The sequence below is a fragment of the Fukomys damarensis genome, unplaced genomic scaffold (assembly GCF_012274545.1).
Source record: "Fukomys damarensis isolate Sample0158 unplaced genomic scaffold, DMR_v1.0_HiC HiC_scaffold_33, whole genome shotgun sequence".
In the NCBI taxonomy this organism is placed as follows: Eukaryota; Metazoa; Chordata; class Mammalia; order Rodentia; family Bathyergidae; genus Fukomys; species Fukomys damarensis.
In genome coordinates, this window is record NW_022900945.1 from 28,262,574 (window position 1) to 28,279,726 (window position 17,153).

At 36.8% G+C, this 17,153-nt stretch overlaps 1 protein-coding gene across 1 annotated transcript in view; it reads right to left on the minus strand.

Annotated features, from left to right (window-relative positions):
• Alg14 (ALG14 UDP-N-acetylglucosaminyltransferase subunit) overlaps positions 1 to 17,153 on the minus strand; it is a 134,433-nt gene that overhangs the window by 85,681 nt on the left and 31,599 nt on the right. The window contains exon 3 of the mRNA XM_010639909.3: positions 2,518 to 2,649. Within this exon, the coding sequence (XP_010638211.1) occupies positions 2,518 to 2,649 (132 nt within the window). The remainder of the gene's footprint in view (positions 1 to 2,517; positions 2,650 to 17,153) is intronic.

Consider the following 17,153-nt stretch of genomic DNA (forward strand, 5'->3'; position numbering starts at 1 on the left):
GGTAATAATGGAAAAGAAAAAATGTGAGAAAATGAAAAGATCGAAATAAAGTGTTTGTAAATGGAGAGGGGAGGAGGGGTTGAAGGAAGGGCAGGGGTATGGGAAAAAAAATGAGAACCAAGAGCTGTCATGTAAAGGTACAAGATCCCAACAATGAATGTAACTGTACTGTATACCTAAAATGTACCAATAAATTCAATTATTAGAAAAAAATTCTCTTTTCTTACAGTTCTGGGGCCTTAGAAGTCCAGGATCAAGGCACTAGTGATTCATTTTTCTCATGCAGACCTGCTTCCTCAAAAACAGCCTTCTCCGCACTGTAATTTTACATGGTAGAAGAATTTTACATGGTAGAGGGAACTTCTGGGGTTCTTGTTTAGGTTACTAATCTCATTCATGAGGGCTCTGCACCAGGCCTAATCATGTCTCAAAGGTCCCACCTCCTATGTTATTCTCTTGAGGGTTAGGGTTTCAACATATGGATTTTGTGGACACATGTACAGTCAGCCCGATCTGCATGTTGTGGTTTTTCTTTCAATGTAGTGAAAGACCTCTCAACCATCAATTTTCTTCTCTGTAAAGGTGAATTATCACTACATAGGAGCTCAACTGGGAAGCTATCCATGTAATAATGTTCAGATTTGATAAAACTTTTTGTTTTTTGAGACATGGTCTTGCTATGTAGTTCAGGCTTGCCTTGACCTCACTACGCAGTCCATCCAGGCCTCAAACTGGTGGTGATCCTCCTGCCTCAGCCTTCCAAGTGCTGGGATTATAGGTGTGCACCACCAGGCCAGGCAGATATAACTTTAAAATGGGAACAAGTAATTTATATTATCTCCCTTTTTCTTTTATTACTTAGACACATAATCTTTTTCTCTTCTACATTTTACCAGCAAATTTATGGTGCTCATAAAATTCTAGACTAAGGAGGAAACTGAGAAGATATTTAGTCCAACTCTTTGAAGGTAAAGAATAAGGCCCAGATAGAAACATACTAAAATAAAAACCAAAATGAGGATTGGATCTGAGACTCAGTGGTAGAACACTGGCCCCGCATGTGTGAGGTGCTTGATAAATCCCCAGCACCAAAAACAAACAAACAAAAAAACAAAGGCCAAAGTGTACCTGGAATCAAGTGTTCCGCTCCCAGGAAATGTGACTACAGAAGTATCCAAAACTTAGGCCAGGCAGAGCTCATAGGCATCCACAACAGAGAGCAGGCATCGGGCCGTGTCCTTCTGAGCTTCCACACCTACAGTCCGATGTCACTAAACTCAAGCTGGCTGTTGCCAGTAGAATGACTACAGCTTTCCAGTGACAATAAATGTAGACCTAAAATTTCCAGTTTCAGTCCTAAAATTGTATTTTCCTTTCCATTTATCACTTGAATTTTAGAAGTGAACAAATTAAACCTTTTAGAATAATCATTAATGAATTCCATACACTAAAAAAATGTGGTTAGAGACTCTGAGATAAACTTTGACAAAACTTTAAAGAGAGACATATGCAAAATTATTCTATGGTGATAAAAATCAGAGGAATGATTGCTTGAGGGAAGCCTTGACTGGGAAAGGGCAGGAGAATCTATTCTGGGATGACAGAAATGCTCTACTTCTTGTTAGGGATGTGGTCGATCTACACGCTTACGATGTGAGCATTTCACTGTATTTTAAAAAACAAACTCGAGCAAAATACAAAACTACTCATGTAAAAATTCATCCCAAAGAGTGACCCCGCTGATGAAAGGCAAGGACCAAACTACGTGGAGATCTTCCAAAAACACTGTAGCTAAAGCATTTCTGTTTAACTATTGTGTTCAAGAGACTGAAGAGTTTCCTTTCAGGCTATGCCAGTTAATGGATTCTGCCTTCAACAGGAATGAGAGTATTATTTTAAAACTTTTAAACACTACTGTGATAACATATCTATTGATTTGCATTGTCTAGTGAAGTACAGTTGGAATATAATTGAAATTTATTCTAAAGACAACAAGACAACTTAAAACTTTTATAGATAAGGCAAGTAAGATTGAACACAGTGTATGTTAAGTTTTCATATTTCTATTTTCTGTACTAGTTTACTATGAACACCAGAGTGTACATGTAGCTATTCTGTCCACTCTATACCATATGTGGTAACAGTCTTCATAAAAACAAAAAAGACTAATTAAAAGACTAAAGAATTAACTATTTTCTGGTTGATGAGTACAAGATGTTGGCTAGGAACCAAGTAAACAGGCACAAAATTAGTTAAAGGCACTTCTGTTAATGTTAATGTTTATCCTAAGACACATAGGAGAAAAAGGCAGATTTAGTGTTCAAGTTATAGAAAGAAAAGGATGGCCAAAGTACATTTAAAGGATAAATTTTAACGAATTTTGATAAAAGGTCTAGTACACTACCTGGCACACTGATAAATGGTAGCTGTTTAAGAAAATAATAACTTCTGTTACTGTACTAATGAAAGATGCAGAGGATGAGTTACTACTGTCCCTCTCCTTTGCAATGGTCTTACCAGATCTGGCTTTACTTGGTGAATGAGGGGAAAGGAGAGCCACATGGAGTGCAACGTGGTGAGCACTGTGGAAAGCCAGGACTGCTGAACTTCACGGCTTCTTGGAATTCGGTGAATGACATATTCTCTATGCTAAACAGAAACAGCAGAAATCCAAATCAAATGGGTCACTGATGCTAAAGTTTAACACAGGTTAACATCTGTAGAAAAAGAAAATGCTTTATTTTTTATTTTCATTCCACCCATTTTAAAATTAGTTATAAAAATCTATTATCATTGGGTTATGATAGAAAATCTCCTAAATATCATTTTAAAAATGCTAACATAGGTTTGCCAATAAGTTTCTATAAAATGTTATGGGCAAAGAGGTTAACATGCTGACACAGAAATTGATCTTACAAATCAGTACAAAGGTAACATCACACCAAGATGTGCAAAGAAAATGGATCTTTTCAAGCAGAAGACATATAAATAGCTAACAAACATGAAAAGATGGTTAACAATGACGCACAGAAAAAATCAGTCATTTTTTAATGTACATGATTAATGATTATAGCTACTAGGCAATGCTGGGGGTGTAGGGAAGTTGACATTTATATCCCCTGAGCAAAATCATTGGTATAATTTTTTGGAAGGGCAAACTGGAAGTATTTGTCATAATTTTAACTGTGCCTATCTTTGATCCAGCAGTTGCTTTTACAAATATATCCTGCAGATTAATTCACACATCTATCCACTGTATCACTCTACATATTTATAGAAATTGGAAACAGACTAAATATTCTCCAGTAAGATCATACAATAAAACACATGGAGCTATGTTGACATGACATACATCTCTATGAACTTATATAGAAAATATCACATTAAGTGAAATCTCTAAGTTACAGGACACATGTTTAATATGATCCAGGGTCTTTTAGCAAAAACAGTATGGCCAGGCATGGTGGTGCACACCTTTAATCCCAGCACTTGGGGGCTGAGGCAGGAGGATTGCTTGAGTTTGAGACCAGCCTGGGCTACATAGTGAGTTCCAGGTCAGTCACAACTACATAGTGAGACCCTGTCTCAAAAAACAAAACAAAACAAAAATATGCATACTCATACACATTTTTTACATACAAATACATATATACGTTAGTATTTACATAGAGAAAATCTGGGACAAAATGCCATAAATTATAAAGATAAGAGAGTATTTTCACTTGGCATGCTTATATACATTGGTATTTGAAATTCACAAGAATATATTATTATTTTAATTATCAGAGAAACCATCACATTTTCCCAAAGTTCCAGGTATACTAGTCAATGCTTGCCTCCTCAAAATTTAGCATCTTAAAATGACAAATAGGTTTTGTCCCTCACAACTTCTGTGGATCAGCAATCCAGGAGTGGCTTGGCTGGGTAACTCTGGATTGGAAAGCCTCATGAACTTGAAACCAAGTTGCAGCTACAGCTACAAACAACTCAGGACATGACTGAAGCTGGAAATCCATTTCTAACATTGCTTGCCCACATATCCGGTAAATCAGTGCTGGTAGCTGGCAGTGACCTTAATTCTTGGCCACAGGGAGAGCTATTTGAATGTTCTTATTAACTTAGGAGGTGGAGCCTGGCTAGAGGCAAGCCACTGAAAGATCTATATTTCTCCTTGGTACCTCCCTTCTCCTTCTACTTCCTGGCTGCCATGGGATGAACAACTGCCCTCCATCCAGGTCCTTCCACCATGCTACTTCTGCCTTGGAGCCAGCAGAACACAGAGTGAAACATGAGCCAAAGTCAACTTCTTCTCTCTTAAGCTGTAAGTAATGGATATTTTTTCCCCATCGATGGGAAAGTGACTAAGATACTTACCAATCATTTTACCTTAATGAATCCAAAGGCTTAATCCAAAGGCTTAACACTGAACCAAAAATTAATAGTGGATAGTTTCCAAAGTATAGAACATACAAGAACACAAACCAATGAGAGTTAAACTCTTTTGAGGTTTGTGCATGCTTAATTTTTGGAGATTATTCATTGAAAAAAAGCAGTAGGGCAAGTAGTACTAACACCCAAAAATCTGTTCTTAGAAACCTTTCAAGTCAGAATTGTGTGATTAGGGAAAATGATGCATATAACTTATTTGTATTACATAATATTCTTTGGTGTTGGAGGAAATAATCAGATTAATTTTTCTGCATTAAGCTATTGTTATTCCCTAATTGCTATGCAATTTTATTTTTAATAGAAGGGTGTTTTTTAATATCTTTATTAATATCTACTTGTATTATATTAAATACATAAGCATTGTATTATATAAAAAATTTTTGAAATGATGAAAAATCTAAGGGGAATAAAACCAAGGTTTTGCTGTTGAATACATGTGTAAAAACCTAAGCCTTTTTCCTAGTTTTTAGGATTTCATATAAGGAACTGTGGACCTTTATTACAAAATATATTTGAATCTAATAAAATGTCATGGCACTGTGATTTTCATGATAAAAATAACACAGTAGGGTCTTATAAAAGCCTGTGGATGTTATTTCCACCAAACTTTGTGGCCTGATCTCAAAATCTGAAATACTTTTTTTTTAAAAGCATCAGTATCATGTTCCTTTAATTTTTTTTCTTAAAGCTGTGAGCATATAGCTTTGTAAAGAAGCAATGAACAATATTTCTGGGTAATATGTAATAGTGTCCCTAAAGAATCAAAGGGCAATCATACTCACTATGGTCCTTCTGATTTCATCTTAGTACCAAGGAAGAAAACAGTCAGGCTTGGAAAGCAGGGGTATTGATACAGATAGCTTTCCTAGCCTTGGAGATAGAAGACCTTGCAGACTCTTGGCCATATGGTGAAACCTTGTATAGGAGTACAGAGTCTACTACAAGAAAAATCTACAAGCAGCCTGAATAAAACAAGAAGATGGGTTTAGGGAATCCCAAATCATTCTCAGAAGAATGGAAACTAAAGGAGGCATGTTCTAGATGGGAGCTATGAAGCCTGCAAGTTGTAAACTGAACAAACAGGCATGACAGTAAGACAGTAAGATTAGTAATTGAACTTTGATGAACTCTTTTAACTTCTGTATATATCAGATGAGGCTTTCAAGCCTTCAGATTAGATGCTTGGCTGAGAGGGGTATGTTGGTTCCACTTGAATGATGGAGCTGACTGTGCCAATGATCACATGCCTAGAGTGACCAATCACTCAGTCTGCAGAAGATAGCCCATTTACACTTATTGTCTCAGGAGAATTATTAATAGTGCCCATTCTGCTCTCAGAAGTATTCCAGTTTAAATAATAAAATATATGCTTATCCACCGGGTTGGGCAATGAGTAGCTTTTTCCAAGCCAAAGGGAAGAATATTAATTCAGAACAGTCTGAAGAGTCAATGTATGAAAAAATCTTCATTGAGGACCAGGAGGATAGTTTCAGTGATGGCCAGGATGAAGTCAAGCCCAAAGTCCCAACAGTGAGATAAACATGACTGGCAGGGGACAGGAAAGGCCATATGGTGTCACTGTCAGACTCACTGCTCTGTACCAGGGAAGCCTCCACCTCCAAATCCCATCCAAATATCCCAAACATTATTGTTATTTTTTATGATAATATCAGGTAACTGCAAATCATACCAAGAAAAAGTCACTCTCTAAATCCAAGTCTCCCACAATTATAGAGATCAGTTCTGTTCAGAGGCTCCTTTCTTGACTCTTTTCCCACGCTGACAGAAGCAGATCCAGGGTAATTAATGTCCTGTATTGCCTACAGGAAACACTGAGAGCCTGGCCACAGCAAAATCTGGAGAGATTTTTTTTTATTCTATATAGTTTTAGAGCAAAATGCAATATACAAAGAAGTCAATGAGGAAAAATTATTAATAGAAAGCCTGTATTTTGGTTCTGACAAAAGTTCTTTTGAAGACAAAGGAATGGGGCAGGGATTCAGAGAGCTACAATTTAGGTCTGAGTACAGCAGTTGACCAATAAATCCCTGGGGGTTGTAACAGCTGGAAAAATTCAAATAAAGTGCATTTTCATAGGCTTACAATTTTTGTTAGTTGGTACCTCTCCCTTGAGGGATCCCCTTTTATGTCTTGTATTGGAGTGCGAGACATAAGAAACGCCCTATCCATTATTTATACCCCACCCACCCCTCACATACTTACTGTGTTATTCAGTAGTGGCTGCATGACCTAAGCATTGTCTTCTTTTCCTAGATTCTTAGAGGGATCCAAGGAAAAAAGTTCTTCTTTTGAGGAAAGCTATGGGCTGCTAAGCTCACTTTCAATCCATTCTAATGAAGCTAAGAAATACACACACACACATACACACACACACACACACACATATCAGAAAAACATGCTACTCTTTCTGCATTTTCAGTTCAGAAATCATCAAATGGAAAAGTAGAATCTATCAAAGATTTCCTGCATAGAAATGAAGATTTATATTAGGGCTGGCAGAGACAGAAAGAACATTAGCCCTATGTTTCTTTCTTTCAAAACTTCTACACACATTCCATAGCTATCTACTTACTCTAAATGTTCCTGTTACTTGTACTCAACAAACACTGGCTGAATAGATAAATGCCTATCATTATAGCTTCTAGAAGTCCAGTCTATGGTGTGTTGGAGAATGGAGATGGGGAAGATGTTGACTCTTAACTTCATATCTCAGGGTTGCTAAGAGACCAACAAACTCAATTTCCTTACTTCACATGACAAAACTGGACTTTCTCAATGTGTCAGTGCCAGAATAAGACTCAAAGTTCTGACCAGCATCCAGCAGAAGGTGGAAGGTGGAGGTCTGGGACAGCTGCTTACAGAGCCCCTTCTTGCTCTGGTCTGCCTCAGGCCAAATGATGAGGACTGGGTAGCCATGCCCTCGACCTGCCTGTTTACCACACGGGCTCCCTGCAAATCACCCCCTCCCTCAGGCCTTCTGATTGTGCCAGTCCTTGGATCAACTCTGCAGAGGCACAGGTGGTCATAAAGGGCATTTTTCTGAGCTCCAGACTATGAACATCTCCAAAGGGCAGAGGGAACCTGCAGTAGAAATTTGTGGAGTTGAACCCAGCAGGAGGTCAGGTAGTTCAAAATCAGTCTGAATCTCAGGGGTCTGCCATTGGCTAGCTGAGATCAAAGGACATAGTTCTGCACATGGCTGCACACATTATCTATTATGACAGTAGAGATATAGTCTGAAAGAGGCCCTGCAAATTCTTTTTCTTCTTTCTTTTCCTCATTCCACTCTGCAAATTATTTCCCTTTTCTGCCCTCTTTTTCCAACTCAGTCTCTTGCTCCCCCATATTATTCCTCATCTCCCTTTCTGTTCCTATTGCTGCCCTAACTCAGATTTCTTTTTTTATCATTTTTCTTTTTTCTTTATGTTCTTTTCTTCTCTCCTTTTCCTTCATTCAAGGGTCAATAGTTTCAAAGGAAAGTGAGGCCCTATTACTGTTAAGTTGTTATATTCTTGTCCTTAATCTTGCACTTTGTCTTTCCTTTTTGACTTTTAACAGTTTCCTAAATTTGTATGGTCATCCTATGTCCTCTGGCTTCACTTGAAACCTTCTTCAATTCTTTTACTTATCTACTCCTCTCATCCTAACTCTGTCTAAGCTCCCATCCTAAATGGTAAAGATGCTATATTGAAGAGTTTATTCACTGCAAACATATTTTGGGCTGTTTACCGATTTTAATTTAATTCACATGGTTTGAAGGTGATAGATTAATGACTACCACAAATAGTCAATTTGTATGTTGTGCTTGATCCTACTGTGGTGCTCATTGTATCAACTGGGCTAAAGGGTTGTGATTGATTTAATGAGTTGTCTTCTCTGATATTATGAAAATGAGAATGTCTATATGATTCATTAGAGACTCAAAAGCTAAGGCACAACTATATCAGGAAGATTTAAGTAATAACTCAGGAATTAAACCAAGGAAACCCCAACAACAAAAATGAAAATGAGAAAACTCTTAAGCAAGACACAAAGATAGACTTCCAGTGCACTAATGGCAAACAGTAGGGCAAATGAGGATAAAAAGTCTGACAGTGAACCACCAGGACACCCTGAATTCATAGCACAGGAAGTAATAAAAAGATGAATCAGGCTCTAGAAAAATTCAAAACAGAAATAATTTTCCAGATAACTATAGAGGTGGTGAGCAAAATGAAAGTTATGATTTGAGACTCTGGAACACAAACTGACAAAAAAAATAGATGAGCTGAGGACCATGATGGAAGCCAAAGGGGCCATAATAACAAAGAAATGGAAACAATGAATGCCCAACATAGGAAAGAAATGGAAACCATGAAACAGATTCAAACAGATATCCAGGAGATTAAAAACTCTATTGAAAGTTTTCACAGCAGAATAAAAGAACGCAAAGATAGAATCTCAGACATAGAAGATAGGATTACAGTCAGTAACCATGAAAAGAGAGGTCTCTCAAAAGCAGTAAGGGATCATGAGAAATTGATCCAACAACTAAATAATGCAAAGAAGAATAACATAAGACTGATAGGAATCCATGAAGCAGCAGGAGAAAATACAAATGACTTTAAAAAGCTGTTCACAGAATTAATGACAGAACACTTTCCAAACAGAGGGGAAGAATTTGACATACAGATAAGTTAGGCATATAGATCTCCAACTAGCCATGATCAAAAAAACAAACAAACAAACAAAAAAACTACACCTAGGCATATAATAATCAAGATCCCAGAAACCTAACAGAAGAACAATATACTAAAAAGCAGTACCAGAAAAAAACAAATCACATGCAAAGGAAAGCCCATCAGAATCACAGCAGACTTTTCAACACAAATCCTCAGGTCAAAGAGAGCCTGGAGTGAGGTATTTCAAGTCCTAAAAGAAAACAACCTCCAACCTAGACTGCTGTATCCTGCAAAACTCTCTTTCAAAATGGATGGGGAAATAAAATACTTCCATGACAAAGAACACGTGAGAAACTTCTTGAATACCAAACCAGCACTACAAGTAATTCTAAACAATATCCTAGAAAAAGACAACGAAGGTCACAACACCATGATGCCCAACAGAGCAACTCAAATAGGCAAGGCAAGAAACTAAAGAGAGAACGGGAAAAATTAAAAAGAGCTGACAACATGACAATGATAAGTCAATACATATCAGTTACAACCATCAATGTCAGTGGCCTCAATTCACCAATCAAAAGAAACTGAATGGGACAATGGATTAAAAAGCAAAATCCAACACTATGTCACATACAAGAAACACACCTAGTGCAAAAACAAGCCCATAGACTGAAAGTGAAAGGATGGAAAACAGTTCTTCATACGACAGGAGACCAGAAAAAAGCAGGGATAGCTATCTTATTTGCACACAAAGTAAATTTCAAACCAAAACTGATAAAGAGAGACAAAGAAGGCCACTAAATCCTTGTAAAGGGAAAAATTCAAGAGGAAGAGATGACAATCATAAAATATATGCACCAAATATTAATCCCCCCAACTATATAAAACAAATATTAAGTAAAATGAAAAATCAAATAAGCACTAATACAATTGTAGTGGGGGATCTAAATATCCCACTATTACAAATAGACAGGTCATCTACACAAAACATCAACAACAAAATACTAGAACTGAACCAAGCTTTTGAACATATCGACTTAACAGATGTCTATAGAGTGTTCCACCCCACATAATCAGAATATACATTCTTTTCGGCTGCATATGCATCATTCTCCAAGATAGATCACATATTACCTCATAGAACAGGCTTGAATAAATGCAAAGTTATCAAAGTTTTCCCCTGTATATTATCAGATCATAGTGCAATCAAGCTGGAGATCAATAGCATAAGAAAACATAAGAACTTCACAAACACATGGCAATTGAACAACACTCACCTGAACAATCAATGGGTCACAGAGGAAATTGAAGAAATTAGACAGTTTTTACAAATAAATGATAATGGCAATACAACATACAGGAATCTATGGGACACAATGAAAGCAGTTCTACAAGGAAAATTCATAGCAGTGAATGGCTACACTAGGAAAACAGTGCAAGCTCAAATAAATAACCTGAAGATGAATCTTAGACTCCTGGAGAAAGAAGAGCAAGAAAAACCCAAAGCTCATACAAGAGAGGAAATTATAAAGATTAGAGCAGAGATCAGTGCAATGGAAACTAAGAAACCATTAAAAAAAACAAATGAATCAAAGAGTTGGTTTTTTGAAAGAATAAATGAAATCAATAAACCCTTCGTTAACCTTAACAAAAAAGGAAAGAAAAGGCTCAGATCCATGCAATTAGGAACAAAAAAGTTGAAGTCACAACAGATCCAACAGAAATCCTGAGGGTTGTCAATACCTACTTTGAGAACCTGTACTCTAATAAAGTGGAAAACACAGAAGAAATGGACAGATTTCTAGATACTTATGAATTATCAAAGTTAAATGAAGAAGATAAAAAAAATTTAAACACCCCAATTACAATCAGGGAAATTTAAAATGTAATTAAAAGTTTACCAACTAAGAAAAGCCCAGGTCCTGATTGATTCACTGCTGAATTTCACAAGACATTTAGTGAAGAACTACTGCCATTACTCTTCAAACTTTTCAATGAAATCGAAAGGGAATCAATACTCCCAAATTCATCCCTGGAAGCAAGTATCACTTTGATTCCCAAACCAGGGAAAGACACACCTAAAACAGAGAACTACAGGCCAATCTCCTTAATGAATACAGATGCAAAAATCCTTAATAAGATACTAGCAAAGAGAATACAGAGGATCATCAAGAAGTTCATAATCCTGACCAAGTTGGATTTATTCCAGGGATGCAAGGATGGTTCAACATATGTAAGTCAATAAATGTAATATACTACATTAACAGAGTCAAGGACCAAAACCATATGATCCTCTCAATAGATGCAGAAAAAGCATTTGACAAAATTTCATGATAAAAGCCCTGCAGAAAATTGGAATAGATGGTCTATATCTCCGCTTAATAAAGGCTATCTATGAAAAACCAACAGCCAACATCATATTAAATGGCCAAAAGCTGAAAACCTTCACATTAAAATCAGGAAGAAGACAAGGATACCCATTATCACCACTCCTCTTCAATATAGTTCTGGAAACATTAGCCATAGCAATTAGATAAGAGAAAGAAATAAAAGCAATAAAGATAGGAAAGGAAGAAGTTAAACTGTCATTTGCTGACAATATGATACTCTACACAGAAGACTCCAAAATTCTTCCAAAAGACTTCTAAACTTAATTGACACTTTTAGCAGAGTAGCAGGATACAAGGTTAACACTAAAAAATAATAGCCTTCTTGTACACAAATAACAGACTCACTGACAGATAAATTAGAGAAACAATTCCTTTCACAATAACATCCCAAATAATGAAGTATCTAGGAACCAATCTAAAGAAAGAAGCAAAAGTACTCTACATTGAAAACTAGCTGGGGATTTAGCTCAGTGGTTCAGGGGCCTGGCTTGAAAACGCAAGGACCTGAGTTCAATCCCCGGTAACAAAAAAAAAAAGAAAAAGAAAAAGAAAGAAAAGAAAAAAGAAAAGTAAAGCACTCTGAAAAAAGATCGAAGAGGATATAAGAAAATGGAAAGATATCCATATCCCCTAACATAGTGATAATGGCCATACTACCAAAACTGCTATACTGATTCAATGCTATACCAATTGAAATTCCAACAGTATATTTCACAGAACTAGAAAAATAATCCAAAAATCCATTTGGAACCAGAAGAGATCTAGAATAGCAAATGCCATTCTAGGCAACAGACACATGGCAGCGGGTATAACAATTCCCAATTTGAAACTATACTACAAAGCCACTGTGATAAAAACAGCATGATACTGGCAAAGAAACAGACCTGAGGATGAGGGAAATCGACTGGAAGATTTAGAAATAATTCCAGATATACTCAGGTACCTCATCCTTGACAAAGGAGCCAACCATCCTCCCTGGAGGAAAGAGAGTCTCTTTAATAAATGGTGTTAGAAAAACTGGATTTCAACCTGCCAAAGATTAAAGCTAGACCCTTATCTTTTACCATGCACTTAACTAAAATCCAAGTGGATTAAAGATCTAAATATTAAAAAAGAGTCATAAAAATTGCTGGAAGATAAGTGGAAGATAAGTTAGACAGAACTCTTGAAGACATTGGCATAGGGAAAGACTTTATGAACAAATCCTCAGTATCATGGGAACTAGCAGAAAGAATCAACAAGTGGGATATCATCTTATTAAACAGCTTCTGCACTGCAAAAGAAAGCATCAACAGAACTAAAAGACAACCTACAACATGGGAAAAATTTTTTACCAGCTGCTCCTCAGACAAAGGACTATTATTTAGAATATGTAAAGAACTCAAAAAAATCAGCACCCCCCAAATATAAAGACCCTATTCAAAATGGACATCTGAAATGAACAGACATTTTTCAGACAAAGAAGTAATAAAAGCAGCAATATATGAAAAAATGTTCCACATCACTGATCATTTGAGAGATGCAGATGAAAACAACACTGAGATTCCACCCCACCTCACAAAGAATGGCTGCTATCAAGAACTCAACCAATAACAAATGTTGGCAGGGTTGTGGGGAGAAAGGAACCCTTCTCCATTGCTGTTGGGACTGCAGACTTGTGCAATCACTATGGAAATCAATATGGAGATACCTCAAAGAACTAGGATTAGAGGCTCCATTTGACCCAGCTATCCCTCTGCTGGGTATCTTTCCAAAAGAATTAAAAGAATCATACCACACTGATATATGCATACCTGTGTTTATAGTGGCACAGTTTATAATAGTTAAAAGTTGGAAACAGCCGAAATGCCCATCAGTTGGAGACTAGATAAAGAAGATGTGGTTTTTCTATAAAATAGAAATATTATTCAGCTATATAGAATGAGAAACTAAGAGTCATTCATAGGAAAATGGATGCATATTGAGGCCACACTCTTAACTGAAACAAACAGGACACACTTGAGTAAATATCAAATAGTTTCTCTGGAATTAAAAACTAAAAGTGTAAATAACATCCAAATTGTATACCTGATATTATGAAATAGGAAGAAAAGGGCTAAAGGTGTAGAGGAAGTGGGAAGGGTAGGGGAAAGGAAATAAGGGACAGGAAAATATATGAGAAAAGGAAAAAATGGAAACAAAGTCTATGTAAATAAGGGAGGGTAGAGGGGGTGAAAGGAGGGCAGGGGTATGGGGAAAAAATGAGAACCAAGACCTGTCATGTAAAGGTAAAAATCCCAATGATGAATGTAACTACACTGTATACCTAAAATGTACCAATAAACTCAATGAGAAAAAAGAAGACTCAAAGTCTTCTACATGTCTTGTAATTTATGATTGAATCTTCTCTCTGCGTCACCCAGCAACTAAGAAGCTGGATACACTTCCTATGGAGTTCAGGCCTTATATCCTATTGCTCTAATGCTTATCCAACTATCCATTCTGACTCGTGACCTTTTCTTTCTTGGTTTTTCTTTCCATCTATTCAATATCTTTAGATTCTCAAACGCATACAGCTTGCTGTCTCTTTTCCTGACTCTATGAGAATTGGGCTCCTTCCCTTTTGTCTCTCTGTTCTGTGTGTCTTCTTCTACACTGCAGATTTGGCTTATCAACCCCATCTACCACTGTTACCAATGACTCCCTCCCCCATCACCTATGCCTTTCCAGAGAAAAACCACAAAAGAAATATGGGACCTTAGAAATCTTCAGACTTTTCTAATGAAACTTAGGCCCCAAATTCCTTCTGGCACATTGTGCTATTTTGCTTTTACTCCAACTTGGCGGCCAGCTGGGTCACACACTCCTAGAAAGGATGTTTTATTTGTGGAGTCCTTTCTGTTCAGTTCAATGAGTATATCCTAAATGTGTATATAACTCGCAACATGATCCACTGTCTCTCATACAGTTACCCAAAAAAGGAAGACATTTTCTCTCTACCATATAGAAAATATGCATCTTAGTGAAACACCCTAACTATCTGGGCTTCCTAATTAAGGAGAGCTAGGAGCCATGTAGTATAATATTTTATATGCCCAGAGGTCCTTCCAATCCTCCCTACACATCCTTGATTGATATATGTTAAAATATGTAGTGACAAGACAGACAAGAAAAGTAGAATGCTGAAAAAAGTAAAGTGGAGAAATGGATTTTTTTCCAGGCTTCTAGTTTGTCTGAATTATGTGAAACACTGAGTGAAATCCTAATAGTATATGACAATTTTTAAATTTCAAAGTATATTCCAGAATTACATCACTGCTAAAAGCCACAAACATATCTGGCTTTAGATTTGTGAAAACTAAATAGAGGTTTATGGTGAATTAGATGGAAATAATTCTACCAAAAAAATCCAGATGGCATCATAAACCACAACATAGCAGACTGAGTGGTCTATGAAGTCATTCTTTTTTGTTACCACACACTGAAATGTACAATACATTTATTATTTAATGAATGCCACATTATTGCAGAATTTTGGAAACAAGACAAAACTACAGTGGTGAAATTTCATTTAACCAAAAACAGTTTCAGCTTGCTTTCTTATATATATTTTAAAAATGTGTATTGGATAGTTCAACCAATCATTTTGAAATCAAGATGATCAAAATTTACCACAGAAAAAAAATTTATATGCATGTCCTTCAAATACTTGGTAGATATTTACTTCATGGTAGCTGATGACATGCCATAAAGTGACACAAGCAAGGAAGCTGTGTTCCAGACTTAGTACAGCTGATAAGCAGCTCTATCACCTTGAGGAAAACAACTTTTATTACTCAAACTCCCATTGTGAAACAAGAGGCCTGACTCTGATCAAGGAGCCTCAATTAGCCATCAGGATCTCCCAACTGGCTTTCAAGGCTGACTTGTCAAAGTAAAACAAGGCTTACACTCTAGCCCCTCCCTGTGGCCTGTAGCCACTCCTGCCCTCACCATAAGATACTCCTCCTTACCTGGTGGTTTCAGGATTCAAAAAAATAAAATAGTAGTTTGTTTCTGAAAATATTACAGGATTCTTCTCCGAAAGATTTTTAAGGCCTTTATAATGAACATTTATTACCTTCTTTCCAGCCTATTGAGCCTTCTTTTTACAATACCCTGATTTCCTTTGAGCCACTCATTCATCTCACATCCTCTGCCAGATGGATTTCGTGGTTTTTCCCTGTCTCCTTCACCCTTACCCTAACACTAAGAGTAGGTCTGGAATAGCTTAAGTAACACCAAGGCTTTCTGTTGTTGTTTTCCAAAATGTATGCTGAACTGTTGAAAAACAATCATTTGCAAATCAAAATGACAATAATTTATCATAAAAATATTAATCATCTCGAGCCACAATGATTGGATGAGTGATATGATCATAACATAAATGGAGAACACGAGGCAGAAAGTATTTGCTGGGGCTTCTGGGAAAAGGAGGGTTAATCTCACACAAGCTACAAGAGACCTACTTCCTCCTCAGGCTGTCTAGTACAAGGTAGTAAGACAAGATTTCCCCAAGCTAATGGGAGAGCCTGGGGCTGCCAGAGACAATACTAGGGGGAGCTCATGGAGCTGCCCTTGCAGAAGATACAGCAAAGAGAGCCTATCATAACTGATATTTATGGACAAGTGAACCACGTCTTACCAGAAGCAAGACTAAATTTTTGTTGTTTTATAAATTGACAATTTCCCTTTACTGTTCTCTTTATTGTATGTTATATTGCTAGATTTCAGAGGTGTACTATTCGTGATACACAGATTGACAGATTTGATTCATTCACTCATTAAATATCCAATTAATATCTATCAGGTGATAGTAACTGGTGTACACAAAGGTAAATAGGACACTCTCAGGAACTCACTATGGTCTGGATGGGCAACAAAAAAAAATAGTAATTGCAAAATATCTCTCACCATTTCCTATCATCCATTTTTAATTTTGCTCTTTACTTATATTTTGGGTTTTTCATATAAGAGAAGCCAAGATTTTTTTTTAAAAATTAGCATGGAACTAAGAGAAGGAAGAGGGAGGAGGAAGGGAAAGAGAAGAGAATGAAAGAGGAATTGAGATGTATTATGTACTTAAATCAACTCCCCACGAGGAATGTAATCATTCTGTACTGTAAACGTACTAATAAAATTTGAGAAAAAAGAAAAACTGATAATTGCAACCAAAAAGCTAAATATGAGACATAATTATTAAATATAATGCTATTAATATATGAAACAACAAACTACTTTGCTAAATTAGGCTTCTTAGAAGAGATGTCTGATCTGAGTATCAGACACAGTAGGGAAGTATTTTCCAGACAAAAGAAGCAGCATATTCAGAGAAGAGAGGCATGAAAGAGCACGGAGTATTGGGGAACTATATTTTGGTATGTAAGTAGCAAGACAGAGAGCAGCAGAAATTGAAGTTGGGGAGGCAAAGCCTACAAATCCAAGTTAATGGGTATGTACTCAAATCTAAAGGCACCTCCACCTCCAGTACCCTGGGCCATCATCAGAGCAGACCAGTGAGAACGACCCAACCACCTCTGTGTCTCCTGGTTAATTGTGCCAGTACCTGGATCCACACTGCAGAGGCACAGGTGGTCATAAAGACCATTTTACT